The sequence below is a fragment of the Hyperoodon ampullatus genome (genome assembly GCF_949752795.1).
Source record: "Hyperoodon ampullatus genome assembly, chromosome: 12".
Classification (NCBI taxonomy): domain Eukaryota; kingdom Metazoa; phylum Chordata; class Mammalia; order Artiodactyla; family Ziphiidae; genus Hyperoodon; species Hyperoodon ampullatus.
In genome coordinates, this window is record NC_136925.1 from 8543386 (window position 1) to 8570854 (window position 27469).

At 52.6% G+C, this 27469-nt stretch overlaps 4 protein-coding genes across 4 annotated transcripts; all 4 read left to right on the forward strand.

The window, feature by feature from the left end:
- Positions 1–4200: 4200 nt before the first annotated feature.
- LOC307061213 (developmental pluripotency-associated 5 protein-like) lies at positions 4201–4540 on the forward strand (the record flags this gene model as incomplete). The annotated part of the gene is made up of 2 exons (XM_079716257.1): positions 4201–4312; positions 4386–4540. The coding sequence occupies 2 exons, from the start codon at positions 4201–4203 to the stop codon at positions 4538–4540; spliced, it is 267 nt and encodes an 88-aa protein (XP_079572383.1).
- Positions 4541–10654: 6114 nt separating this feature from the next.
- On the forward strand, positions 10655–10994 carry LOC307061214 (developmental pluripotency-associated 5 protein-like; the record flags this gene model as incomplete). Its single annotated transcript, XM_079716258.1, has 2 exons — positions 10655–10766; positions 10840–10994. 2 exons carry the CDS (start codon positions 10655–10657, stop codon positions 10992–10994), a joined length of 267 nt encoding a protein of 88 aa, XP_079572384.1.
- A 5891-nt stretch (positions 10995–16885) lies between these two features.
- Positions 16886–17225, forward strand: LOC307061215 (developmental pluripotency-associated 5 protein-like; the record flags this gene model as incomplete). The annotated part of the gene is made up of 2 exons (XM_079716259.1): positions 16886–16997; positions 17071–17225. The coding sequence occupies 2 exons, from the start codon at positions 16886–16888 to the stop codon at positions 17223–17225; spliced, it is 267 nt and encodes an 88-aa protein (XP_079572385.1).
- Positions 17226–23340: 6115 nt separating this feature from the next.
- On the forward strand, positions 23341–23680 carry LOC307061216 (developmental pluripotency-associated 5 protein-like; the record flags this gene model as incomplete). The annotated part of the gene is made up of 2 exons (XM_079716260.1): positions 23341–23452; positions 23526–23680. The coding sequence occupies 2 exons, from the start codon at positions 23341–23343 to the stop codon at positions 23678–23680; spliced, it is 267 nt and encodes an 88-aa protein (XP_079572386.1).
- Between the last annotated feature and the right edge of the window lie 3789 nt (positions 23681–27469).

The following is a 27469-nucleotide window of genomic DNA, read 5'->3' on the forward strand; positions in this document are numbered from 1 at the left end:
GGTGTCGCTGCCTGGGCCCGTCTTCGGAGCGAGTCGGGCCGGGAACTTAACAGGCGGTGGGCCTTGCGCCTGGGTCCCTGGTCGCCGTCCTTGCTGGAGTCTGCGCTGCGCTTAGGGCCGGGCTTGCGGGCTCCACTCCGCCCGGCGTGACCCCCACTCGCCACCCTCCCTGCGACGGCGCTTTGCGGGGCGCGGCTCCGCGCCCGCTCTCCTCTCCTCAGGCTCCTCCCGAGGGGGAACCAGGGACTTCTGGACTCGGCAGTGCCCCACGCGCTGGGCGACGCGAGGTCGCGATCCTCGGCGCCCGTGGAAGGAAAGGCGCGGGCCAAGGGTCCGCAGGTTCCGGCCGCAGGCGCCCTCACAGTCGCTTCCGGAGCTCCTCCACCCCCGGCCCCGCCGCTCCGTCTCCCCCGGACTCTCGGCTCGGGCACTGCCGCAGTCTTCGGGAGCTCCGGAGCCAGAGCCGGAGCCGGGAAGCACGTCCCCGGACGTGCGTCGCGGGAACCGGGCGCTGGAGGCCTGGGCATTCCCGGTGCTGGGCTCTCGGGAGACGAGGTGCAGGCGCCGGGCGGGTCGCGTCCGGAGACTGGAGAAGCCAGGGCCGCTCGGGTGCCGGCGGTGGCTGTGTTTCCAGACCCAAGCGCGAAGTTCGTGGGGGTCGTGCCCGCTCCCCGCGCGCAAACCTTGGATCGGACCCAAGTGATGGGCTAGAATCTTCGCACAGGGGCTAAGGAGGGGGAAGACAGACTGCTCATGGGGGTCTGGGCTGCGGTGACTGCTCTGTGCCTGGGGGAGCACTTCCTGGAAACTCTGGTAAAATCCCGCGCCCGTGGCAGGGCGGAGGGTCGCTGGCCAAAGAGATGCTGGCCTTTTCCTCAGAAAGAGGAGGGAGGAATGGGTGTCGCCGGGACTGCCTTTACTGTGGCAGCGTCCTGGGATTCTGCAGACTTCTCTCAGTTTGGCCCTGCCCTAGGGGCCCTGGGTCAGTTCCTGAGTGATGGTCCAGATGAAAGGCCGCTGTGTGTCCTCGGGCTGCAAGGCGTGACCCTCTGGGGACCGTGCCCAGCCATGCGCTCGGGGGGTCCCCTCGGGCTCACACTGACACGCCAAGGGGTACGGATGGCTGGAACTCCAGGTGTGGCTGACCAGGAGGTGCCCTGAGTTTTCCAGAAGGCCCAGAGGAAGAGCCCTGGCTGCCTCTGGCACCTCTGGTTCAGTGCACCTGGCACGTACCTGCCTGACCTCTGAGTTCCGTGGTGGGGGGACATCGTGAGCTCCCTGCCAACTGCCCACTTTCCATGTTCCCTGCCCAGCAGTCTATGTACTCAGGGTGGGAGAGAGGGAGCGTCCCCTCCCTCTGGCTGAACCTGAGGTTCCCACCTGCTTCAAATGAGAAGCTGCTGGCAGGTAATATTTGGGATTGAGAGTGAATTTCAAGTGGTTTCGGCTCACGTGTACTCACAGAGCCAGGCTCAGAAGCTAAAGGTGGGCCTGGAGACACAGAAACAACTGCTTCCTGGGGATAAAAAAAAATTAAGATAGGAATCCCTATCCCCCACGCAGGAAGGAGCTGGTGGCACCTTTTTGAGGAGGGCTCAGGGAGGGGGAATCTAACTCCCCTTAGTAAAGCACACTACTCTCCTACCAGCAATTTGAATCTGCATTTCTAGGTTCAACATCTGTTAATGAAAAATCAATCCAGAGTCACTTCTCCCAGTGGCAAGGCAAACAGCTGAGAATCCTTGGTAGGAGTGGGGAAATGGGTGCTTATAAACTGCTGATGTGCCACACCTGTGCTGATTCTAAGCGTACACAAACTCCTTAGAAAGGATGTTAGTCATTAGTATACAAATTTGTTTGATAGTCATACTTTTTGAGCCTGTAATTTAAGTCCTGGTTGTTTATTGTATAAGTTTGTACCATGTTACAAGTTTGAAATAAGTGTGTATAATTACGCAGGCTCCTCTCTAATACTCTTAAGTTGGACGCAATCCTGTGCTCATCTATCTGCTTCTTTAAATACCATATTGAGGGACTTCCTTGATGGTGCAGTGGTTAAGAATCTGCCTGCCAGTGCAGGGGACATGGGTTCGATCCGTGGTCTGGGAAGATTCCGCATGCTGCCAAGCAACTAAGCCCGTGCATCACAACTACTGAGCCTGTGCTCTAGAGCCCGTGCGCCACAACTACTGAAGCCCACACGCCTAGAGCCCGTGCTCCGCAACAGGAGAAGCCACCGCAACGAGAAGCAAGGAAGAGTAGCTCTGGCTTGCCATAACTAGAGAAAGCCCGTGTACAGCAATGAAGACCCAAGACAGCCAAAAATAAATAAATAAATACCATGTTGAACTTCCAGCCAAAGAAATGGTGTGTATATGGGGGGTGGGGATATTTAGAAACCATGATAAAGGAAGTCCTCACTAGGGGATGGTTTACACTTTGTTTTTCCCTCAGAAGAGTTACTTTTTATTAGCTGCCTGACACATTAGTACTTTATTTCCCTTTCATTGAAATTGAGAACTCCGGAAGAGTAGAAAGAATTCTGTGTATCCTTCACTGAGAACCAACTGTTGATATTTGTCACACTGATTCCCTCCCTCCCTCTCTCTCTCTCTCTCTATTTATATATAATTTGGGGGGTTCATTTTTGTGGGGTGCTGAACTATTTGTAAGTGAACTGGAGATATCAACACTTTACATATTTCAACATGTTTCTTGTTAGAACAAGGACCTTTTCTTATGTAATAAAGGCACCACACTCCAGAAATTGTATATTATAGAACATAGTCAAATACTACTTTACAAATATAGCCCATGTTAAAATTTCCTCCACTGTCCTGAAATGTTCTTTCTCTGTCTTTGATTCAGGGTTTGAATCATGCATAGCACTTGGTTGTCTCTTTATTAATAAGATGATCTTCTGCTTTTTTGTTTTCATGGCTTTGACAAACCACTAGTCCATTGGTCCCATTGTTGGTGATGCTAATTGTGGTCTTTGGTTAAGGTGGCATCTGCCCTCCAAGTCGCTATTGTGAAGGAATATTTTCTTCTTTGTCATTCATAATCTATGGGCTAGGCTTTCCAGAACTCTTCAATATCCAGTTAATAACCTTTCATTTGATAGTTAGCCACTGATTATTATGTGAATTGATTACACTGGTGGCTGCAAAAGAACAACCAACCCACAGGTTTTGATTGCAGGTAAAGAGGTCTGCCCTAATAAGTGGCCATGAAGGCTGCTGAGGGGACATTAGATGGTATCAGAACATGATCTTGCGAAAAGCCAGCTTCATCTCTGTCTGTGAAGCCCTAAACATTGAAACACCCCCCCCATCGGGTAGATCTAGTGCAGTGTTTAGAGTAATCTGGTTTTTAAATGAATAAAACAAGTTTGTTTAGGGCCTGAAGGCCGGACCACATAGTTTAGGCCAAATGAACTTCGAAATCCAGGTAGATTCCAAAGTTCCAGACTCAGGGGCTTCAAGGAACGTGAACCGTGGGGCACTTCAGAGCCCCCATCAGGCCCCTGGAAGAAAAGGAATATCGGAATCTCGTTTTCCTCTTTGTTAAGTGGCCGGAGCGAACCCTCAGATCCCTGAAGTTGCAGGGGTCGTCCTGCAGTGAAGTCCCGGGGTCCGGGTCCCTTAGGCCAAGGGAAGACACGCCCTCCTTTGGAACGGGGAAGGCAGGGACTCGATTTGGCAGCTGGGTGGCCGTCGCACCCCCAAACCTGTACTGCTTTGCGAGGTTCAGGCCCAGCCACTGTTTCTAGAATAACAAGGGATTCTAGCGCCGTCTCCCCACTCACTCCCAAGGTGAAGGGCTTTTGGTGCAGAGGAAACGAGTCAAAGCAGGTGGGAGCCCGAGTCAACTCGGAGACAGCTGGGCCCACCCGCGCTCGGGAGCCGGAGGTGGGGCGGGGAAGGGCCCTAGACAGTCAACCGGAGACCAAGGCGGCGCGCGGCGTGCGGGGCGTGGCGAGTGCGGGATTGCACTGACGGGCCGGGAGCGGGCCGGGGGCGGGGCCTGGATGGGGCGGGGCGTGGCCTGGATGCGGGTTGGCCAGGGGCGTGGGGCGTGGGGCGTGGGGCGTGGGGCGTGGGGCGTGGCCCGCCCAGGTACTTAACTTTCCGGCTGAGGCAACTGCCTACCCAGTCTAGGTCCCAGCTCCAGGCAGGGTTTTGTTTAGACGCCCTGAAGATGGGGAAGCTGCCGGAGCCGAACGACATCCCACCTTGGGTGGGGGCTCCCGAAGTCTTGAAGGAGCCCGAGGTGTTCCAGGTCCAGACGGGGCTTCTGGAAGCCGTGTTCGGTGAGTGAGCCCAGTCCTGACCCGGGTGCCCCGGCCCTCCTGGGCCCGAGCGCTCATCTTCTCACCTAAACAGGCCCCGACGGATCTCGAATCCCATTCGTCGAGCAGGTGGGCACAGTCATGCTCCAGATGAAGGGTCTGGAAACTTGGGACGTCGCCGAAGTCATGGTTTACGGCTCTTACTTGTGCAAGTTCCAGACCAAGTGGATGCTCCAGTCCGTGGCCTAGCGGCACCGCCGGCGGCACAAGCAGGTTGAGAGGCCTCATGACCAGGTGCCCTGGACCTGCCTGTGCAGGCGGCCTGGCTCCCTCCCCTGCAGCCCTCCTCACCCCTCCCTAACTATCCCCTCCGGGCAACCACCAACAGCACCTCGGCCAGCACCCACCCGGGGAGGCCCCTGTGTCCAGGCTGTGCCCCAGACTCCTTGGCAGTGCCGGCCCTCGGTCCTAGGGACCCTGGAGTAAGGCTGTGAGAGGTGGCCGGGGCTGGCCTCCTGGGGCGGGGCCTCCCCACCCGCCATGTTGGAATGAGCCCAGTAGGCCCCAGGTTCTGAGGTTCCCGAGAATCCCAGGCCCAGGACGCCTAGCGGGGAAGTCCCGGAAAGGAACCTTGGAAGGAGGCAGAGAACCGTTCAGGCTCTTACCCTCTCCCCTCACACTTGCCTGCTGTGGCTTTCTGGTGCAGGGATGCTGCAACCTGAGGAAGCCACGAATTCGCTCGACCTAGCTCCTCGGATGAAGGGAAGCCAGTTTGCAGCCAGACCAACCGGTGGAGAGGAGGCTGCAGCCAGAGCTGCAGGGGGTCTGGTTCAAGCTCTGCGCCAGCCTGACAAGGAACACCCAGCGGGTTTCTGGTCTCTGCCTCTGCCTTTAAGTCCTCATGTCCTTCCCCCCAAGGTTGCTAATTACAGAATAAACTTTTAAGTGGTTTCTTGTTGTGTCTTGATGTGTAGTTGAGGTGTTGGAGATAACATCACAGGTGAGGTGGCCCTGGAGCTTAACCCTTAGTGAAACCCCTAAGGCTAGAAAGAGGTTCCGGAGCACAGGGGGAAAAAGGGTCTGGAGAGAAAAAGGAAAAGAGTCTAGGAGTCAAGTTCTGAGATGCAGCTCTGACCGAAAATTCAGGCAACCTAGGAGAGATGTGATCTTCTGGCACTGAGGGTTTCATAGCCTTGTAAACTAAACTGGAGCCTGCTGTCTGGGTGCTCGTTTGCATTCAGCCTCCTGCTGCACATTATTTAGGTTGGAGCGTGAGGAAAATTCAGCCTTACAGATAGGTATACAGGAAAGGAGAACCTCACACAGACCCCTTGTCATGGTCTCTGGAATTCTCCACCACACTTACAGAATTGCTGCCCTGGCCTCCGAAGGGTAAGTGGGATTAGGGTGGAGGAAGCATTACCATAGGTGGGGGTGACTCCTGAGGGTAGAGGGGCCATCAGAACGGGGGCTACAGTTTTCCCCAGTAGAGACCAGCCTGGTAGTTCACAAGCCGCAATGACTCCCCTCAGGGAGCTTTCTGACCCTATGACATTCACCCTCCTACCCTCTCTCCCTGCTCAGGTTCTAAACTGAAGATAATAGCATCTGACCTCATGCGAAGTTGTGAGATTTACGTAGGGTACTTAGAGCAAGCATCACACCAGAAACAAGTGTTGACTACCTTTTGGAGCAATTGAACAAAAATGAGGGAGAAAAACCAGCAAGGAGCCATTTTCTGCAAAAGGCATGTGGCCCGTTCATCAGACAGCCGTTCTCGTTCTCACTCGGTAAATGAATGGCCTCAGCATTTGGGCCAGTGGTTCAGGCCCCAAACTAGAAGCCGTCCTTGATGCCTGAGCACCCAAAAGGACTCCCTGCTCGAGCCCAGTCACCTTGACTTCCAACCTGAGCCCCTCCTGCACCTGGACCCGGTCCAGCTGCCCACCCCACCCCGGCACCACCCTGCCTTGCCAGAACTACTGAAAGAGGCTCCTATCAGGTCTCAGGGGGGTCTCTTTTAGTCATCTCACAGTCGGCTCCTCTGCCAGACTTAATGCTTACAACGTTAATCAGATGGCCCCTCCTGCAAAAGGAACTCCACAATTCTCCAAAGCTTTCCAGCCAACCTAACCCAAGCTCCTGGCCCTGACGTAGAACGCCGTGTGTAACGTGCCACCTGCCTGCATCTCCGCTGCACATCCGTATCCTTTAGCTGCCCCTCAAACAAACCATCTTGTTACCACTTAAGGGCTTTTATTTTTTGCTCTTCTGCCAAGAACACTTCTCGCTTTATTTATTTATTTATTTATTTATTTATTTTGCTGTACGCGGGCCTCTCACTGTTGTGGCCTCTCCCGTTGCAGAGCACAGGCTCCGGACGCGCAGGCTCAGCGACCATGGCTCCCGGGCCCTGCCGCTCTGTGGCACACGGGATCTTCCCGGACCGGGGCACGAACCCATTTCCCCTGCATTGGCAGGCGGACTCTCAACCACTGCGCCACCAGGGAAGCCCCTCACTTGTTTTTATTAAAATTTTTGGCCACACCAGGTGGCTTGCAGGATCTTAGTTCCCCAACCAGGGATTGAACCCGTGTCCCCTGCAATGGAAGTGCGGAGTCCTAACCACTGGAACACCAGGGAATTCCCTGTCATTTTTTTTTGAATGATTCTGTTCCCTTCCTCCTGGTGGTCCATGTTCCCTCCAGAGTTACATTCCTTCCCCACTGTCTCTGCTTCACTTACTTTAGTTTTGTTCATGGCATTTTAAACATGACTGACAAGCTAACTGTTCGCCCCACCGGAATGTCAACTCTAGAAAAGTTGAGATTTAAAAAAATAGACAGTATGTAATATTACATATTGAGGACAGTTTTCTAAGACAAGGACGCCGGCTTGGTTGCTTGAGTTTGGATCTTGGCTTAGCCTCTTTATCGATGGAACCATGAGCCTTGTTCTTCGGTTCCCCGTCTGTAGTAGGATAAGATCTGTCGCATGCGTTGTAGTGAGGATATCAAGCCTTAGAACAATGTCTGACACCATGGGCAGTCAAACGTGATTTCTTGAATGCATGAAGGACAGGCTGCAGGACTGGAGCTGGATTGCTCCCTCCCAGGCTTATGGAGGAGGGACTCCAGCCTCCAGCCCCTGTTCTCACATTGAAGGCTCAGGGAGGGGAACTGGGAAGTCCTTTGTCAAGGGCACTGTTTTCCTGCCTCCTGGAAATGCAGGAGGGTGTGTCTGTTTCCTGGTGTCTTTGGAGGCCATACAGCCTTCAGGTCACCAGGAAGCAAAGGTACATTTTGGCATGCTACTGAAGTTCATTTAGAGGAGGGGAAGAGACTAGGCAGATACCCTATTGGCATCCTGACAGCCTCTCTTCCAACCTTTGAGAATTGCACCAGCACTCTGGCCTGGAAGTCATGGACCACTCAGCACAGCTCCTGCCCAGGATTTTGGAGGAGAAATCAGTCCCACCTTTCCCACATCCCCAAGAAATGATGATTGTTAAAACCACTGGCTCTCTGATTTTGAAGAACTAGACACACGTAAGTGACTTTCCTCCTGTTTGGAGGGTCAGGAGGGACAGTTGGCTCAGCTCCGTGTGGGAAGAGGCCGAGAGTATCTACAAAGGTTGACCTGCCTTGCAGATTTGTTCCTTCCCGGTACGAAGAGCTGATAGGCTCTCATGGGACAATCATTCGGTGTCAGGTTCGGAGGCTATTGCAGGGCCCAAGATGCTACAGGTCAAGGAGGGGCTCGTGTTGGGATCAGGTGGGGTCTGGGCAGGAGGCCTCTCGGTTTCCAGGGAAGAGACTGCCTCTGATCCTGGTCACCTCAAGGGGGTCCCTTGTGGCTTTGGGCACATTTTGAATGCAAGGGCCTTGGCAAGATACTTCTGGATACCTGTTAATAGTTGCAACAGTTCCCTACAATCTCACCCAGGGACACCTGCAAACTTCCTTTTTTCTGATCTGTTAGGTGAACAGTCTCCCTTTTGTACTTCTTGCTTGAGTCTCCTTATGGACCAACAGTTGTGGCCCCCAAATTAGCCTCAGCCAGTGCACCCTTTAAAGAATCAGTTGGCAGTGAATGATTGTGGGCATATAAACTGTAAAGTTATGAACCCCAATTTGGCAGTGTAGAGGGGGCATAAAAAACTGCCCTTGCCTCTAAGTCTAGAAATTCCCTAAGGGCAGTGCTTCAAAATGTAGAACACAGCTTTAGGTTAGTTAATCTGTGTCAAAAGTATCAAGCTTGGAAATTTAAGACTGTGCTATAAATTCCATGCATGCCCTGGACTGAAGATTTTTCAGCACTAATAAATAAATAAATAAATAAATAAATAAAAATCCTAAGCAACACAAGACTTTGAGCAAATACATAGAAAAATTTTGGAAATAGTAACCTGAAGGTTAAAAAAAAATGGTTGTCTTGTGGTGGTCCTTTTTTTTGAGTTTGAAGCTCTTGATCAAATTTCCGCCAAGGGTAAGCGAAAGGGCAACACAACCACTGCAGAGGGTGTGGGTTCGATCCCTGGTGGGGAAAGTAAGATCCCACATGTTGCAGCCAAAAAAATAAAACTAAAAAGAAAAAAAAAGTCAAGGCACAGTTATATGTTTTTTTTTTTTGACGTAAGGCTGTACATCAAATGAGGTATTATTGAGAGTTTACACAATCCAGATCTAAAGGCCATGTGACTCCCTTATGGAGATCAAGAAGGAATGTTACCTTTTAAAGAGTTGTCCCAGTGATCTTGGGAGAATGTTGCTCTTTATGGTTGAGCGGGTATTTCTGCAGATGGGGGAGCTCCGCTGATGCATATTGCTGATACACGATGCTGAGATGCAGAGCAGAGGGGAGAGAGGAGGCCAAAGGGCACAGAAACTTTTTTGTGTTTAAATTTTTCTTGTCTTGCAATGAAATGCAAATTTCACTTCACAACAGGTAAGGTGCATCTCAACGGAATAATTCCAGTGAGCCCAGACTCTTACATCTTGCCATCCAGAGAAAAGCACTAATATCGCTAACGTGAGATGTCTGTTTTTTGTTATTAGTGGTAGTCTTCTGATGCTCAGCTACATTTTTTTTTTTTTCAACAGAAACTCCTATATATCCTGTCTCCTCCAATACCTCTTTGGTGCAGTTCCTCAAAGCTACCTGAGAGGCTGTCTCGCGGGCTGTAGTTCTCATTTGCCCCAAATAAAACTTAACTCACACCTCTCACGTTGTGCATTTTCTTTTTTTCAGTCAACCAGAGAGGTAATCTGTTAGAAAGAGATGAGTCTACATTGACATGTAATTAGCACTGAGAAAGTCCATAGTTTACAACAAGGTTCACTCTTGGAGTGTTTTTTTTTTTTTGCGGTACGCGGGCCTCTCACTGCTGTGGCCTCTCCCGTTGCGGAGCACAGGCTCCGGACGCGCAGGCTCAGCGGCCATGGCTCACGGGCCTAGCCGCTCCGCGGCATGTGGGATCTTCCCGGACCGGGGCACGAACCCGTGACCTCTACATTGGCAGGCAGATTCTCAACCACTTTACCACCAGGGAAGCCCAGCAATCTGTTTTTTAAATGAATAAAACAAGTTTGTTTAGGGCCTGAAGGCCGGACCACATAATTTAGGCCACGTGAGCTTCGAAATCTGGGTAGATTCAAAAGTTCCAGACTCAGGGGATTCAAGGAACGTGAACCGTGGGGCACTTCAGAGCCCCCATCAGGACCCTGGAAGAAAATGAATATCGGAATCTCGTTTTCCTCTTTGTTAAGTGGCCGGAGTGACCCCTCAGATCCCTGAAGTTGCAGGGGTCGCCCTGCAGTGAAGTCCCGGGGTCCGGCTCCCTTAGGCCAAGGGAAGACACACCCTCCTTTGGAACGGGGAAGGCAGGGACTCGATTGGGCAGCTGGGTGGCCGTCGCACCCCCAAACCTGTACTGCTTGCCGAGGTTCAGGTCCAGCCACTGTTTCTAGAATAACAAGGGTTTCTAGCGCCGTCTCCCCACTCACTCCCAAGGTGAAGGGATTTTGGTGCAGAGGAAACGAGTCAAAGCAGGTGGGAGCCCGAGTCAACTCGGAGACAGCTGGGCCCACCCGCGCTCGGGAACCGGAGGTGGGGCTGGGAAGGGCCCTAGACAGTCAACCGGAGACCAAGGCGGCGTGCGGCGTGCGGGGCGTGGCGAGTGCGGGATTGAACTGCCGGGCAGGACCGGGGGCGGGACCTGGATGGGGCGGGGCGGGGCCTGGATGCGGGTTGGCCAGGGGCGCGGGGCGTGGCCCGCCCAGGTACTTAACTTTCCGCCGGAAGCATCGTTCCACCCAGTCTAGGTCCCAGCTCCAGGCAGGGTTTTGTTTAGACGCCCTGAAGATGGGGAAGCTGCCCAAGCGGAACGACATCCCACCTTGGGTGGGGGCTCCCGAAGTCTTGAAGGAGCCCGAGGTGTTCCAGGTCCAGACGGGGCTTCTGGAAGCCGTGTTCGGTGAGTGAGCCCAGTCCTGACCCGGGTGTCCCGGCCCTCCTGGGCCCGAGCGCTCATCTTCTCACCTAAACAGGCCCCGACGGATCTCGAATGCCATTCGTCGAGCAGGTGGGCACAGTCATGCTCCAGATGAAGGGTCTGGAAACTTGGGACGTCGCCGAAGTCATGGTTTACGTCTCTTACTTGTGCAAGTTCCAGACCAAGTGGATGCTCCAGTCCGTGGCCTAGCGGCACCGCCAGCAGCACAAGCAGGTTGAGAGGCCTCATGACCAGGTGCCCTGGACCTGCCTGTGCAGGCGGCCTGGCTCCCTCCCCTGCAGCCCTCCTCACCCCTCCCTAACTATCCCCTCCGGGCAACCACCAACAGCACCTCGGCCAGCACCCACCCGGGGAGGCCTCTGTGTCCAGGCTGTGCCCCAGACTCCTTGGCAGTGCCGGCCCTCGGTCCTAGGGACCCTGGAGTAAGGCTGTGAGAGGTGGCCGGGGCTGGCCTCCTGGGGCGGGGCCTCCCCACCCGCCATGTTGGAATGAGCCCAGTAGGCCCCAGGTTCTGAGGTTCCCGAGAATCCCAGGCCCAGGACGCCTAGCTGGGAGGTCCCGAAAAGGAACCTTGGAAGGAGGCAGAGAACTGTTCAGGCTCTTACCCTCTCCCCCTCACACTTGCCTGCTGTGGCTTTCTGGTGCAGGGATGCTGCAACCTGAGGAAGCCACGAATTCGCTCGACCTAGCTCCTCGGATGAAGGGAAGCCAGTTTGCAGCCAGACCAACCGGTGGAGAGGAGGCTGCAGCCAGAGCTGCAGGGGGTCTGGTTCAAGCTCTGCGCCAGCCTGACAAGGAACACCCAGCGGGTTTCTGGTCTCTGCCTCTGCCTTTAAGTCCTCATGTCCTTCCCCGCAAGGTTGCTAATTACAGAATAAACTTTTAAGTGGTTTCTTGTTGTGTCTTGATGTGTAGTTGAGGTGTTGGAGATAACATCACAGGTGAGGTGGCCCTGGAGCTTAACCCTTAGTGAAACCCCTAAGGCTAGAAAGAGGTTCCGGAGCACAGGGGGAAAAAGGGTCTGGAGAGAACAGGGAAAAGAGTCTAGGAGTCAAGTTCTGAGATGCAGCTCTGACCGAAAACTCAGGCAACCTAGGAGAGATGTGATCTTCTGGCACTGAGGGTTTCATAGCCTTGTAAACTAAACTGGAGCCTGCTGGGTGCTCATTTGCACTCAGCCTACTGCTGTACATTATGTAGGTTGGAGCGTGAAGCAAAGTCAGCCTTACCGATAGGTATACAGGAAAGGAGAACCTCACACAGACCCCTCGACATGGTCTCTGGAATTCTCCACCACACTTACAGAATTGCTGCCCTGGCCTCCGAAGGGTAAGTGGGATTAGGGTGGAGGAAGCATTACCGTACGTGGGGCTCACTCCTGAGGGTAGAGAGGCCATGAGAACGGGGGCTACAGTTTTCCCCAGTAGAGACCAGCCTGGTAGTTCACAAGCTGGAATGAATCCCCCAGGGAGCTTTCTGGCCCTATGACCTTAGCCACATTCACCCTCCTACCCCATGTCCCTGCTCAGGTTCTAAACTGAAGATAATAGCATCTGACCTCATGCGAAGTTGTGAGATTTACGTAGGGTACTTAGAGCGAGCATCACACCAGAAACAAGTGTTGACTATCTTTTGGAGCAAGTGAACAAAAATGAGGGACAAAAACTAGCAAGGAGCCATTTTCTGCAGGGGGCATGTGGCCCATCCATCAGACAGCCGTTCTCGTTCTCGCTCAGTAAATGAATGGCACCAGCATTTGGGCCAGTGGTTCAGGCCCAAACTAGAAGCCGTCCTTGATGCCTGAGCACCCAAAAGGACTCCCTGCTCGAGCCCAGTCACCTTGACTTCCAACCTGAGCCCTTCCTGCACCTGTACCCGGTCCAGCTGCCCACCCCACCCCGGCACCACCCTGCCTTGCCAGAACTACTGAAAGAGGCTCCTATCAGGTCTCGGGGGGTCTCTTTTAGTCATCTCACAGTCGGCTCCTCTGCCAGACTTAATGCTTACAACGTTAATCAGATGGCCCCTCCTGCAAAAGGAACTCCAAAATTCTCCAAAGTTTTCCAGCCAAGCTAACCCAAGATTCTGGCCCTGACGTAGAACGCCCTGTGTAACGTGCCATCTGCCTGCATCTCTGCTGCACATCCGTATCCTTTAGCTGCCCCTCAAACAAACCGTCTTGTTACCACTTCAGGGCTTTTATTTTTGTTCTGTCAAGAACACTTCTCGCTTGTTTTTTTTAAATTTTTTGGCCACACCAAGTGGCTTGCAGGATCTTAGTTCCCCAACCAGGGATTGAACCTGTGCCCCCTGCAATGGAAGTGCGGAGTCCTAACCACTGGAACACCAGGGAATTCCCTCCCGTTTTTTTTTGAATGATTCTGTTCCCTTCCTCCTGGTGGTCCATGTTCCCTCCAGAGTTCCGCTCCTTCCCCACTGTCTCCGCTTGACCTACTTTAATTTTGTTCATGGCACTTTAAACACGACTGACAAGCTAACCGTTCGCCCCACCGGAATGTCAACTCTAGAAAAGTTGAGATTTAAAAAAAATAGACAGTATGTAATATTACATATTGAGGACAGTTTTCTAAGAAAAGGACGCCAGCTTGGCTGCTCGGGTTTGGATCTTGGCTTAGCCTCTTTAGCGATGGAGCAATGAACCTTGTGCTTTGGTTCCCCATCTGTAATAGGATAAGATGTGTCGCATGCATTGTAGTGAGGATATCAAGTCTTAGAACAATGTCTGACACCATGGGCAGTCAAACGTGATTTCTTGAATGCATGAAGGACAGGCTGCAGGACTGGAGCTGGATTGCTCCCTCCCAGGCTTATGGAGGAGGGACTCCAGCCTCCAGCCCCTGTTCTCACATTGAAGGCTCCGTGAGGGGAACTGGGAAGTCCTTTGTCAAGGGCACTGTTTTCCTGCCTCCTGGAAATGCAGGAGGGTGTGTCTGTTTCCTGGTGTCTTTGGAGGCCATACAGCCTTCAGGTCACCAGGAAGTAAAGGTACATTTTGGCATGCTACTGAAGTTCATTTAGAGGAGGGGAAGAGACTAGGCAGGTACCCTATTGGCATCCTGACAGCCTCTCTTCCAACCTTTGAGAATTGCACCAGCACTCTGGCCTGGAAGTCATGGACCACTCAGCACAGCTCCTGCCCAGAATTTTGGAGGAGAAATCAGTCCCACCTTTCCCACATCCCCAAGAAATGATGATTGTTAAAACCACTGGCCCTCTGATTTTGAAGAACTAGACACACGTAAGTGACTTTCCTCCTGTTTGGAGGGTCAGGAGGGACAGTTGGCTCAGCTCCGTGTGGAAAGAGGCCAAGAGTATCTACAAAGGTTGACCTGCCTTGCAGATTTGTTCCTTCCCGGTACGAAGAGCTGATAGGCTCTCATGGGACAATCATTCGGTGTCAGGTTCGGAGGCTATTGCAGGGCCCAAGATGCTACAGGTCAAGGAGGGGCTCGTGTTGGGATCAGGTGGGGTCTGGGCAGGAGGCCTCTCGGTTTCCAGGGAAGAGACTGCCTCTGATCCTGGTCACCTCAAGGGGGTCCCTTGTGGCTTTGGGCACATTTTGAATGCAAGGGCCTTGGCAAGATACTTCTGGATACCTGATAACAGTTGCAACAGTTCCCTACAATCTCACCCAGGGACACCTGCAAACTTCCTTTTTTCTGATCTGTTAGGTGAACAGTCTCCCTTTTGTACTTCTTGCTTGAGTCTCCTTATGGACCAACAGTTGTGGCCCCCAAATTAGCCTCAGCCAGTGCACCCTTTAAAGAATCAGTTGGCAGTGAATGATTGTGGGCATATAAACTGTAAAGTTATGAACCCCAATTTGGCAGTGTAGAGGGGGCATAAAAAACTGCCCTTGCCTCTAAGTCTAGAAATTCCCTAAGGGCAGTGCTTCAAAATGTAGAACACAGCTTTAGGTTAGTTAATCTGTGTCAAAAGTATCAAGCTTGGAAATTTAAGACTGTGCTATAAATTCCATGCATGCCCTGGACTGAAGATTTTTCAGCACTAATAAATAAATAAATAAATAAAAAATAAAAATCCTAAGCAACACAAGACTTTGAGCAAATACATAGAAAAATTTTGGAAATAGTAACCTGAAGGTTAAAAAAAAATGGTTGTCTTGTGGTGGTCCTTTTTTTTGAGTTTGAAGCTCTTGATCAATTTTCCGCCAAGGGTAAGCGAAAGGGCAACACAACCACTGCAGAGGGTGTGGGTTCGATCCCTGGTGGGGAAAGTAAGATCCCACATGTTGCATGGTGCAGCCAAAAAAATAAAACTAAAAAGAAAAAAAAAGTCAAGGCACAGTTATATGTTTTTTTTTTTTGACGTAAGGCTGTACATCAAATGAGGTATTATTGAGAGTTTACACAATCCAGATCTAAAGGCCATGTGACTCCCTTATGGAGATCAAGAAGGAATGTTACCTTTTAAAGAGTTGTCCCAGTGATCTTGGGAGAATGTTGCTCTTTATGGTTGAGCGGGTATTTCTGCAGATGGGGGAGCTCCGCTGATGCATATTGCTGATACACGATGCTGAGATGCAGAGCAGAGGGGAGAGAGGAGGCCAAAGGGCACAGAAACTTTTTTGTGTTTAAATTTTTCTTGTCTTGCAATGAAATGCAAATTTCACTTCACAACAGGTAAGGTGCATCTCAACGGAATAATTCCAGCGAGCCCAGACTCTTACATCTTGCGATCCAGAGAAAAGCACTAATATCGCTAACGTGAGATGTCTGTTTTTTGTTATTAGTGGTAGTCTTCTGATGCTCAGCTACATTTTTTTTTTTTCAACAGAAACTCCTATATATCCTGTCTCCTCCAATACCTCTTTGGTGCAGTTCCTCAAAGCTACCTGAGAGGCTGTCTCGCGGGCTGTAGTTCTCATTTGCCCCAAATAAAACTTAACTCACACCTCTCACGTTGTGCATTTTCTTTTTTTCAGTCAACCAGAGAGGTAATCTGTTAGAAAGAGATGAGTCTACATTGACATGTAATTAGCACTGAGAAAGTCCATAGTTTACATCAAGGTTCACTCTTGGAGTGTTTTTTTTTTTTTTGCGGTACGCGGGCCTCTCACTGCTGTGGCCTCTCCCGTTGCGGAGCACAGGCTCCGGACGCGCAGGCTCAGCGGCCATGGCTCACGGGCCTAGCCGCTCCGCGGCATGTGGGATCTTCCCGGACCGGGGCACGAACCCGTGACCTCTACATTGGCAGGCAGATTCTCAACCACTTTACCACCAGGGAAGCCCAGCAATCTGTTTTTTAAATGAATAAAACAAGTTTGTTTAGGGCCTGAAGGCCGGACCACATAGTGTAGGCCACGTGAGCTTCAAAATCCGGGTAGATTCCAAAGTTCCAGACTCAGGGGATTCAAGGAACGTGAACCGTGGGGCACTTCAGAGCCCCCATCAGGACCCTGGAAGAAAATGAATATCGGAATCTCGTTTTCCTCTTTGTTAAGTGGCCGGAGTGACCCCTCAGATCCCTGAAGTTGCAGGGGTCGCCCTGCAGTGAAGTCCCGGGGTCCGGCTCCCTTAGGCCAAGGGAAGACACACCCTCCTTTGGAACGGGGAAGGCAGGGACTCGATTGGGCAGCTGGGTGGCCGTCGCACCCCCAAACCTGTACTGCTTGCCGAGGTTCAGGTCCAGCCACTGTTTCTAGAATAACAAGGGTTTCTAGCGCTGTCTCCCCACTCACTCCCAAGGTGAAGGGATTTTGGTGCAGAGGAAACGAGTCAAAGCAGGTGGGAGCCCGAGTCAACTCGGAGACAGCTGGGCCCACCCGCGCTCGGGAGCCGGAGGTGGGGCTGGGAAGGGCCCTAGACAGTCAACCGGAGACCAAGGCGGCGCGCGGCGTGCGGGGCGTGGCGAGTGCGGGATTGAACTGCCGGGCAGGACCGGGGGCGGGACCTGGATGGGGCGGGGCGGGGCCTGGATGCGGGTTGGCCAGGGGCGCGGGGCGTGGCCCGCCCAGGTACTTAACTTTCCGCCGGAAGCATCGTTCCACCCAGTCTAGGTCCCAGCTCCAGGCAGGGTTTTGTTTAGACGCCCTGAAGATGGGGAAGCTGCCCAAGCGGAACGACATCCCACCTTGGGTGGGGACTCCCGAAGTCTTGAAGGAGCCCGAGGTGTTCCAGGTCCAGACGGGGCTTCTGGAAGCCGTGTTCGGTGAGTGAGCCCAGTCCTGACCCGGGTGCCCCGGCCCTCCTGGGCCCGAGCGCTCATCTTCTCACCTAAACAGGCCCCGACGGATCTCGAATCCCATTCGTCGAGCAGGTGGGCACAGTCATGCTCCAGATGAAGGGTCTGGAAACCTCGGACGACGCCGAAGTCATGGTTTACGGCTCTTACTTGTGCAAGTTCCAGACCAAGTGGATGCTCCAGTCCGTGGCCTAGCGGCACCGCCAGCAGCACAAGCAGGTTGAGAGGCCTCATGACCAGGTGCCCTGGACCTGCCTGTGCAGGCGGCCTGGCTCCCTCCCCTGCAGCCCTCCTCACCCCTCCCTAACTATCCCCTCCGGGCAACCACCAACAGCACCTCGGCCAGCACCCACCCGGGGAGGCCTCTGTGTCCAGGCTGTGCCCCAGTCTCCTTGGCAGTGCCGGCCCTCGGTCCTAGGGACCCTGGAGTAAGGCTGTGAGAGGTGGCCGGGGCTGGCCTCCTGGGGCGGGGCCTCCCCACCCGCCATGTTGGAATGAGCCCAGTAGGCCCCAGGTTCTGAGGTTCCCGAGAATCCCAGGCCCAGGACGCCTAGCGGGGAAGTCCCGGAAAGGAACCTTGGAAGGAGGCAGAGAACCGTTCAGGCTCTTACCCTCTCCCCTCACACTTGCCTGCTGTGGCTTTCTGGTGCAGGGATGCTGCAACCTGAGGAAGCCACGAATTCGCTCGACCTAGCTCCTCGGATGAAGGGAAGCCAGTTTGCAGCCAGACCAACCGGTGGAGAGGAGGCTGCAGCCAGAGCTGCAGGGGGTCTGGTTCAAGCTCTGCGCCAGCCTGACAAGGAACACCCAGCAGGTTTCTGGTCTCTGCCTCTGCCTTTAAGTCCTCATGTCCTTCCCCCCAAGGTTGCTAATTACAGAATAAAATTTTAAGCAGTTTCTTGTTGTGTCTTGATGTGTAGTTGAGGTGTTGGAGATAACATCACAGGTGAGGTGGCCCTGGAGCTTAACCCTTAGTGAAACCCCTAAGGCTAGAAAGAGGTTCCGGAGCACAGGGGGAAAAAGGGTCTGGAGAGAACAAGGAAGAGTCTAGGAGTCAAGTTCTGAGATGCAGCTCTGACCGAAAACTCAGACAACCTAGGAGAGATGTGATCTTCTGGCACTGAGGGTTTCATAGCCTTGTAAACTAAACTGGAGCCTGCTGTCTGGGTGCTCGTTTGCATTCAGCCTCCTGCTGCACATTATTTAGGTTGGAGCCTGAGGAAAAGTCAGCCTCACAGATAGGTATACAGGAAAGGAGAGCCTCACACAGACCCCTTGTCATGGTCTCTGGAATTCTCCACCACACTTACAGAATTGTTGCCCTGGCCTCCGAAGGGTAAGTGGGATTAGGGTGGAGGAAGCATTACCATAGGTGGGGCTCACTCCTGAGGGTAGAGAGGCCATCAGAACGGGGGCTACAGTTTTCCCCAGTAGAGACCAGCCTGGTAGTTCACAAGCCGGAATGAATCCCCTCAGGGAGCTTTCTGGCCCTATGACCTTAGCCACATTCACCCTCCTACCCTCTCTCCCTGCTCAGGTTCTAAATTGAAGATAATAGCATCTGACCTCATGCGAAGTTGTGAGATTTACGTAGGGTACTTAGAGCGAGCATCACAGCAGAAACAAGTGTTGACTATCTTTTGGAGCAATTGAACAAAAATGGGGGAGAAACCAGCAAGGAGCCATTTTCTGCTGGAGGCATGTGGCCCGTCCATCAGACAGCCGTTCTCGTTCTCACTCCGTAAATGAATAGCCCCAGCATTTGGGCCAGTGGTTCAGGCCCAAACTAGAAGCCGTCCTTGATGCCTGTGCACCCAAAAGGACTCCCTGCTGGAGCCCAGTCAACTGGACTTCCAACCTGAGCCCCTCCTGCACCTGTACCCGGTCCAGCTGCCCACCCCACCCCAGCACCAACCTGCCTTGCCAGAACTACTGAAAGAAGCTCCTATCAGGCCTCAGGGGGGTCTCTTTTAGTCATCTCACAGTCTGCTCCTCTGCCAGACTTAATGCTTACAACGTTAATCAGATGGCCCCTCCTGCAAAAGGAACTCCAAAATTCTCCAAAGTTTTCCAGCTAAGCTAATCCAAGCTTCTGGCCCTGACGTAGAACGCCCTGTGTAACGTGCCATCTGCCTGCATCTCTGCTGCACATCCGTATCCTTTAGCTGCCCCTCAAACAAACCGTCTTGTTACCACTTCAGGGCTTTTATTTTTGCTCTGCCAAGAACACGTCTCACTTGTTTTTTTGTTGTTGTTGTTTGTTTGTTTTGCGGTACGCAGGCCTCTCACTGTTGTGGCCTCTCCCGTTGCAGAGCACAGGCTCTGAACGCGCAGGCTCAGCGGCCATGACTCATGGGCCCAGACGCTCCGAGGCATGTGGGATCTTCCTGGACCGGGGCATGGACCCATGTCCCCTGCATCGGCAGGCGCACTCTAAAACACTGCACCACGAGGGAGGCCCCTCACTTGTTTCCATTAAATTTTTTGGCCACACCAGGTGGCTTGCAGGATCTTAGTTCCCCAACCAGGGATTGAACCCGTGACCCCTGCAATGGAAGTGTGGAGTCCTAACCACTGGAACACCAAGGAATTCCCTCTCATTTTTTTTGAATGATTCTGTTCCCTTCCTCCCGGTGGTCCATGTTCCCTCCAGAGGTCTGCTCCTTCCCCACTGTCTCTGCTTGACCTACTTTAGTTTTGTTCATGGTATCTTAGACATGACTGACAAGCTAACCGTTCGCCCCACTGGAATGTCAACTCTAGAAAAGTTGAGATTTTAAAAAAATAGACAGTATGTAATATTAAATATTGAGGACAGTTTTCTAAGACAAGGACACCAGCTTGGCTGCTTGGGTTTGGATCTTGGCTTAGCCTCTTTAGCGATGGAACCATGAGCCTTGTGCTTTGGTTCCCTGTCTGTAGTAGGATAAGATGCGTCACATGCGTTGTAGTGAGGGTATCAAGTCTTAGAACAATGTCTGACACCATGGGCAATCAGACATGATTTCTTGAATGCATGAAGGACAGGCTGCAGGACTGGAGCTGGATTGCTCCCTCCCAGGCTTATGGAGGAGGGACTCCAGCCTCCAGCCCCTGTTCTCACATTGAAGGCTCCGTGAGGGGAGCTGGGAAGTCCTTTGTCAAGGACACTGTTTTCCTGCCTCCTGGAAATGCAGGAGGGTGTGTCTGTTTCCTGGAGTCTTTGGAGGCCATACAGCCTTCAGGTCACCAGGAAGCAAAGGTACATTTTGGCATGCTACTGAAGTTCATGTAGAGGAGGGGAAGAGACTAGGCAGATACCCTATTGGCATCCTGACAGCCTCTCTTCCAACCTTTGAGAATTGCACCAGCACTCTGGCCTGGAAGTCATGGACCACTCAGCACAGCTCCGGCCCAGGATTTTGGAGGAGAAATCAGTCCCACCTTTCCCACATCCCCAAGAAATGATGATTGTTAAAACCACTGGCTCTCTGATTTTGAAGAACTAGACACACATAAGTGACTTTCCTCCTGTTTGGAGGGTCAGGAGGGACAGTTGGCTCAGCTCCGTGTGGAAAGAGGCCGAGAGTATTTACAAAGGTTGACCTGCCTTGCAGATTTGTTCCTTCCCGGTACGAAGAGCTGACAGGCTCTCATGGGACAATCATTCGGTGTCAGGTTCGGAGGCTATTGCAGGGCCCAAGATGCTACAGGTCAAGGAGGGGCTCGTGTTGGGATCAGGAGGGGTCAGGGCAGGGGGCGTCTCAGTTTCCAGGGAAGAGACTGCCTCTGATCCTGGTCACCTCAAGGGGGTCCCTTGTGGCTTTGGGCACATTTTGAATGCAAGGGCATTGGCAAGATACTTCTGTGGATACCTGTTAACAGTTGCAACAGTTCCCCACAATCTCACCCAGAGACACCTGCAAACTTCCTTTTTTCTGATCTGTTAGGTGAACAGTCTCCCTTTTGTACTTCTTGCTTGAGTCTCCTTATGGACCAACAGTTGTGGCCCCCAAATTAGCCTCAGCGAGTGCACCCGTTAAAGAATCAGTTGGCAGTGAATGATTGTGGGCATATAAACTGTAAAGTTATGAACCCCAATTTGGCAGTGTAGAGGGGGCATAAAAAACTGCCCTTGCCTCTAAGTCTAGAAATTCCCTAAGGGCAGTGCTTCAAAATGTAGAAAACAGCTTTAGGTTAGTTAATCTGTGTCAAAAGTATCAAGCTTGGAAATTTAAGACTGTGCTATAAATTCCATGCATGGACTGAAGATTTTTCAGCACTAATAAATAAACAAATAAATAAAAAATAAAAATCCTAAGCAACACAAGACTTTGAGCAAATACATAGAAAAGTTTTGGAAATAGTAACCTGAAGGTTAAAAAAAATGGTTGTCTTGTGGTGGTCCTTTTTTTTGAGTTTGAAGCTCTTGATCAATTTTCCGCCAAGGGTAAGCGAAAGGGCAACACAACCACTGCAGAGGGTGTGGGTTCGATCCCTGGTGGGGAAAGTAAGATCCCACATGTTGCATGGTGCAGCCAAAAAAATAAAACTAAAAAGAAAAAAAAAGTCAAGGCACAGTTATATGTGTTTTTTTTTGACGTAAGGCTGTACATCAAATGAGGTATTATTGAGAGTTTACACAATCCAGATCTAAAGGCCATGTGACTCCCTTATGGAGATCAAGAAGGAATGTTACCTTTTAAAGAGTTGTCCCAGTGATCTTGGGAGAATGTTGCTCTTTATGGTTGAGCGGGTATTTCTGCAGATGGGGGAGCTCCGCTGATGCATATTGCTGATACACGATGCTGAGATGCAGAGCAGAGGGGAGAGAGGAGGCCAAAGGGCACAGAAACTTTTTTGTGTTTAAATTTTTCTTGTCTTGCAATGAAATGCAAATTTCACTTCACAACAGGTAAGGTGCATCTCAACGGAATAATTCCAGCGAGCCCAGACTCTTACATCTTGCGATCCAGAGAAAAGCACTAATATCGCTAACGTGAGATGTCTGTTTTTTGTTATTAGTGGTAGTCTTCTGATGCTCAGCTACATTTTTTTTTTTTCAACAGAAACTCCTATATATCCTGTCTCCTCCAATACCTCTTTGGTGCAGTTCCTCAAAGCTACCTGAGAGGCTGTCTCGCGGGCTGTAGTTCTCATTTGCCCCAAATAAAACTTAACTCACACCTCTCACGTTGTGCATTTTCTTTTTTTCAGTCAACCAGAGAGGTAATCTGTTAGAAAGAGATGAGTCTACATTGACATGTAATTAGCACTGAGAAAGTCCATAGTTTACATCAAGGTTCACTCTTGGAGTGTTTTTTTTTTTTTTGCGGTACGCGGGCCTCTCACTGCTGTGGCCTCTCCCGTTGCGGAGCACAGGCTCCGGACGCGCAGGCTCAGCGGCCATGGCTCACGGGCCTAGCCGCTCCGCGGCATGTGGGATCTTCCCGGACCGGGGCACGAACCCGTGACCTCTACATTGGCAGGCAGATTCTCAACCACTTTACCACCAGGGAAGCCCAGCAATCTGTTTTTTAAATGAATAAAACAAGTTTGTTTAGGGCCTGAAGGCCGGACCACATAGTGTAGGCCACGTGAGCTTCAAAATCCGGGTAGATTCCAAAGTTCCAGACTCAGGGGATTCAAGGAACGTGAACCGTGGGGCACTTCAGAGCCCCCATCAGGACCCTGGAAGAAAATGAATATCGGAATCTCGTTTTCCTCTTTGTTAAGTGGCCGGAGTGACCCCTCAGATCCCTGAAGTTGCAGGGGTCGCCCTGCAGTGAAGTCCCGGGGTCCGGCTCCCTTAGGCCAAGGGAAGACACACCCTCCTTTGGAACGGGGAAGGCAGGGACTCGATTGGGCAGCTGGGTGGCCGTCGCACCCCCAAACCTGTACTGCTTGCCGAGGTTCAGGTCCAGCCACTGTTTCTAGAATAACAAGGGTTTCTAGCGCTGTCTCCCCACTCACTCCCAAGGTGAAGGGATTTTGGTGCAGAGGAAACGAGTCAAAGCAGGTGGGAGCCCGAGTCAACTCGGAGACAGCTGGGCCCACCCGCGCTCGGGAGCCGGAGGTGGGGCTGGGAAGGGCCCTAGACAGTCAACCGGAGACCAAGGCGGCGCGCGGCGTGCGGGGCGTGGCGAGTGCGGGATTGAACTGCCGGGCAGGACCGGGGGCGGGACCTGGATGGGGCGGGGCGGGGCCTGGATGCGGGTTGGCCAGGGGCGCGGGGCGTGGCCCGCCCAGGTACTTAACTTTCCGCCGGAAGCATCGTTCCACCCAGTCTAGGTCCCAGCTCCAGGCAGGGTTTTGTTTAGACGCCCTGAAGATGGGGAAGCTGCCCAAGCGGAACGACATCCCACCTTGGGTGGGGACTCCCGAAGTCTTGAAGGAGCCCGAGGTGTTCCAGGTCCAGACGGGGCTTCTGGAAGCCGTGTTCGGTGAGTGAGCCCAGTCCTGACCCGGGTGCCCCGGCCCTTCTGGGCCCGAGCGCTCATCTTCTCACCTAAACAGGCCCCGACGGATCTCGAATCCCATTCGTCGAGCAGGTGGGCACAGTCATGCTCCAGATGAAGGGTCTGGAAACCTCGGACGACGCCGAAGTCATGGTTTACGGCTCTTACTTGTGCAAGTTCCAGACCAAGTGGATGCTCCAGTCCGTGGCCTAGCGGCACCGCCAGCAGCACAAGCAGGTTGAGAGGCCTCATGACCAGGTGCCCTGGACCTGCCTGTGCAGGCGGCCTGGCTCCCTCCCCTGCAGCCCTCCTCACCCCTCCCTAACTATCCCCTCCGGGCAACCACCAACAGCACCTCGGCCAGCACCCACCCGGGGAGGCCTCTGTGTCCAGGCTGTGCCCCAGACTCCTTGGCAGTGCCGGCCCTCGGTCCTAGGGACCCTGGAGTAAGGCTGTGAGAGGTGGCCGGGGCTGGCCTCCTGGGGCGGGGCCTCCCCACCCGCCATGTTGGAATGAGCCCAGTAGGCCCCAGGTTCTGAGGTTCCCGAGAATCCCAGGCCCAGGACGCCTAGCTGGGAGGTCCCGAAAAGGAACCTTGGAAGGAGGCAGAGAACTGTTCAGGCTCTTACCCTCTCCCCCTCACACTTGCCTGCTGTGGCTTTCTGGTGCAGGGATGCTGCAACCTGAGGAAGCCACGAATTCGCTCGACCTAGCTCCTCGGATGAAGGGAAGCCAGTTTGCAGCCAGACCAACCGGTGGAGAGGAGGCTGCAGCCAGAGCTGCAGGGGGTCTGGTTCAAGCTCTGCGCCAGCCTGACAAGGAACACCCAGCGGGTTTCTGGTCTCTGCCTCTGCCTTTAAGTCCTCATGTCCTTCCCCCCAAGGTTGCTAATTACAGAATAAACTTTTAAGTGGTTTCTTGTTGTGTCTTGATGTGTAGTTGAGGTGTTGGAGATAACATTACAGGTGAGGTGGCCCTGGAGCTTAACCCTTAGTGAAACCCCTAAGGCTAGAAAGAGGTTCCGGAGCACAGGGGGAAAAAGGGTCTGGAGAGAACAGGGAAAAGAGTCTAGGAGTCAAGTTCTGAGATGCAGCTCTGACCGAAAACTCAGGCAACCTAGGAGAGATGTGATCTTCTGGCACTGAGGGTTTCATAGCCTTGTAAACTAAACTGGAGCCTGCTGTCTGGGTGCTCGTTTGCATTCAGCCTCCTGCTGCACATTATGTAGGTTGGAGCGTGAGGAAAATTCAGCCTTACAGATAGGTATACAGGAAAGGAGAACCTCACACAGACCCCTTGTCATGGTCTCTGGAATTCTCCACCACACTTACAGAATTGCTGCCCTGGCCTCCGAAGGGTAAGTGGGATTAGGGTGGAGGAAGCATTACCATAGGTGGGGGTGACTCCTGAGGGTAGAGGGGCCATCAGAACGGGGGCTACAGTTTTCCCCAGTAGAGACCAGCCTGGTAGTTCACAAGCCGCAATGACTCCCCTCAGGGAGCTTTCTGACCCTATGACATTCACCCTCCTACCCTCTCTCCCTGCTCAGGTTCTAAACTGAAGATAATAGCATCTGACCTCATGCGAAGTTGTGAGATTTACGTAGGGTACTTAGAGCAAGCATCACACCAGAAACAAGTGTTGACTACCTTTTGGAGCAATTGAACAAAAATGAGGGAGAAAAACCAGCAAGGAGCCATTTTCTGCAAAAGGCATGTGGCCCGTTCATCAGACAGCCGTTCTCGTTCTCACTCGGTAAATGAATGGCCTCAGCATTTGGGCCAGTGGTTCAGGCCCCAAACTAGAAGCCGTCCTTGATGCCTGAGCACCCAAAAGGACTCCCTGCTCGAGCCCAGTCACCTTGACTTCCAACCTGAGCCCCTCCTGCACCTGGACCCGGTCCAGCTGCCCACCCCACCCCGGCACCACCCTGCCTTGCCAGAACTACTGAAAGAGGCTCCTATCAGGTCTCAGGGGGGTCTCTTTTAGTCATCTCACAGTCGGCTCCTCTGCCAGACTTAATGCTTACAACGTTAATCAGATGGCCCCTCCTGCAAAAGGAACTCCACAATTCTCCAAAGCTTTCCAGCCAACCTAACCCAAGCTCCTGGCCCTGACGTAGAACGCCGTGTGTAACGTGCCACCTGCCTGCATCTCCGCTGCACATCCGTATCCTTTAGCTGCCCCTCAAACAAACCATCTTGTTACCACTTAAGGGCTTTTATTTTTTGCTCTTCTGCCAAGAACACTTCTCGCTTTATTTATTTATTTATTTATTTATTTTGCTGTACGCGGGCCTCTCACTGTTGTGGCCTCTCCCGTTGCAGAGCACAGGCTCCGGACGCGCAGGCTCAGCGACCATGGCTCCCGGGCCCTGCCGCTCTGTGGCACACGGGATCTTCCCGGACCGGGGCACGAACCCATTTCCCCTGCATTGGCAGGCGGACTCTCAACCACTGCGCCACCAGGGAAGCCCCTCACTTGTTTTTATTAAAATTTTTGGCCACACCAGGTGGCTTGCAGGATCTTAGTTCCCCAACCAGGGATTGAACCCGTGTCCCCTGCAATGGAAGTGCGGAGTCCTAACCACTGGAACACCAGGGAATTCCCTGTCATTTTTTTTTGAATGATTCTGTTCCCTTCCTCCTGGTGGTCCATGTTCCCTCCAGAGTTACATTCCTTCCCCACTGTCTCTGCTTCACTTACTTTAGTTTTGTTCATGGCATTTTAAACATGACTGACAAGCTAACTGTTCGCCCCACCGGAATGTCAACTCTAGAAAAGTTGAGATTTAAAAAAATAGACAGTATGTAATATTACATATTGAGGACAGTTTTCTAAGACAAGGACGCCGGCTTGGTTGCTTGAGTTTGGATCTTGGCTTAGCCTCTTTATCGATGGAACCATGAGCCTTGTTCTTCGGTTCCCCGTCTGTAGTAGGATAAGATCTGTCGCATGCGTTGTAGTGAGGATATCAAGCCTTAGAACAATGTCTGACACCATGGGCAGTCAAACGTGATTTCTTGAATGCATGAAGGACAGGCTGCAGGACTGGAGCTGGATTGCTCCCTCCCAGGCTTTTGGAGGAGGGACTCCAGCCTCCAGCCCCTGTTCTCACATTGAAGGCTCCGTGAGGGGAGCTGGGAAGTCCTTTGTCAAGGACACTGTTTTCCTGCCTCCTGGAAATGCAGGAGGGTGTGTCTGTTTCCTGGTGTCTTTGGAGGCCATACAGCCTTCAGGTCACCAGGAAGCAAAGGTACATTTTGGCATGCTACTGAAGTTCATGTAGAGGAGGGGAAGAGACTAGGCAGATACCCTATTGGCATCCTGACAGCCTCTCTTCCAACCTTTGAGAATTGCACCAGCACTCTGGCCTGGAAGTCATGGACCACTCAGCACAGCTCCTGCCCAGGATTTTGGAGGAGAAATCAGTCCCACCTTTCCCACATCCCCAAGAAATGATGATTGTTAAAACCACTGGCTCTCTGATTTTGAAGAACTAGACACACGTAAGTGACTTTCCTCCTGTTTGGAGGGTCAGGAGGGACAGTTGGCTCAGCTCCGTGTGGAAAGAGGCCGAGAGTATCTACAAAGGTTGACCTGCCTTGCAGATTTGTTCCTTCCCGGTACGAAGAGCTGATAGGCTCTCATGGGACAATCATTCGGTGTCAGGTTCGGAGGCTATTGCAGGGCCCAAGATGCTACAGGTCAAGGAGGGGCTCGTGTTGGGATCAGGTGGGGTCTGGGCAGGAGGCCTCTCGGTTTCCAGGGAAGAGACTGCCTCTGATCCTGGTCACCTCAAGGGGGTCCCTTGTGGCTTTGGGCACATTTTGAATGCAAGGGCCTTGGCAAGATACTTCTGGATACCTGTTAATAGTTGCAACAGTTCCCTACAATCTCACCCAGGGACACCTGCAAACTTCCTTTTTTCTGATCTGTTAGGTGAACAGTCTCCCTTTTGTACTTCTTGCTTGAGTCTCCTTATGGACCAACAGTTGTGGC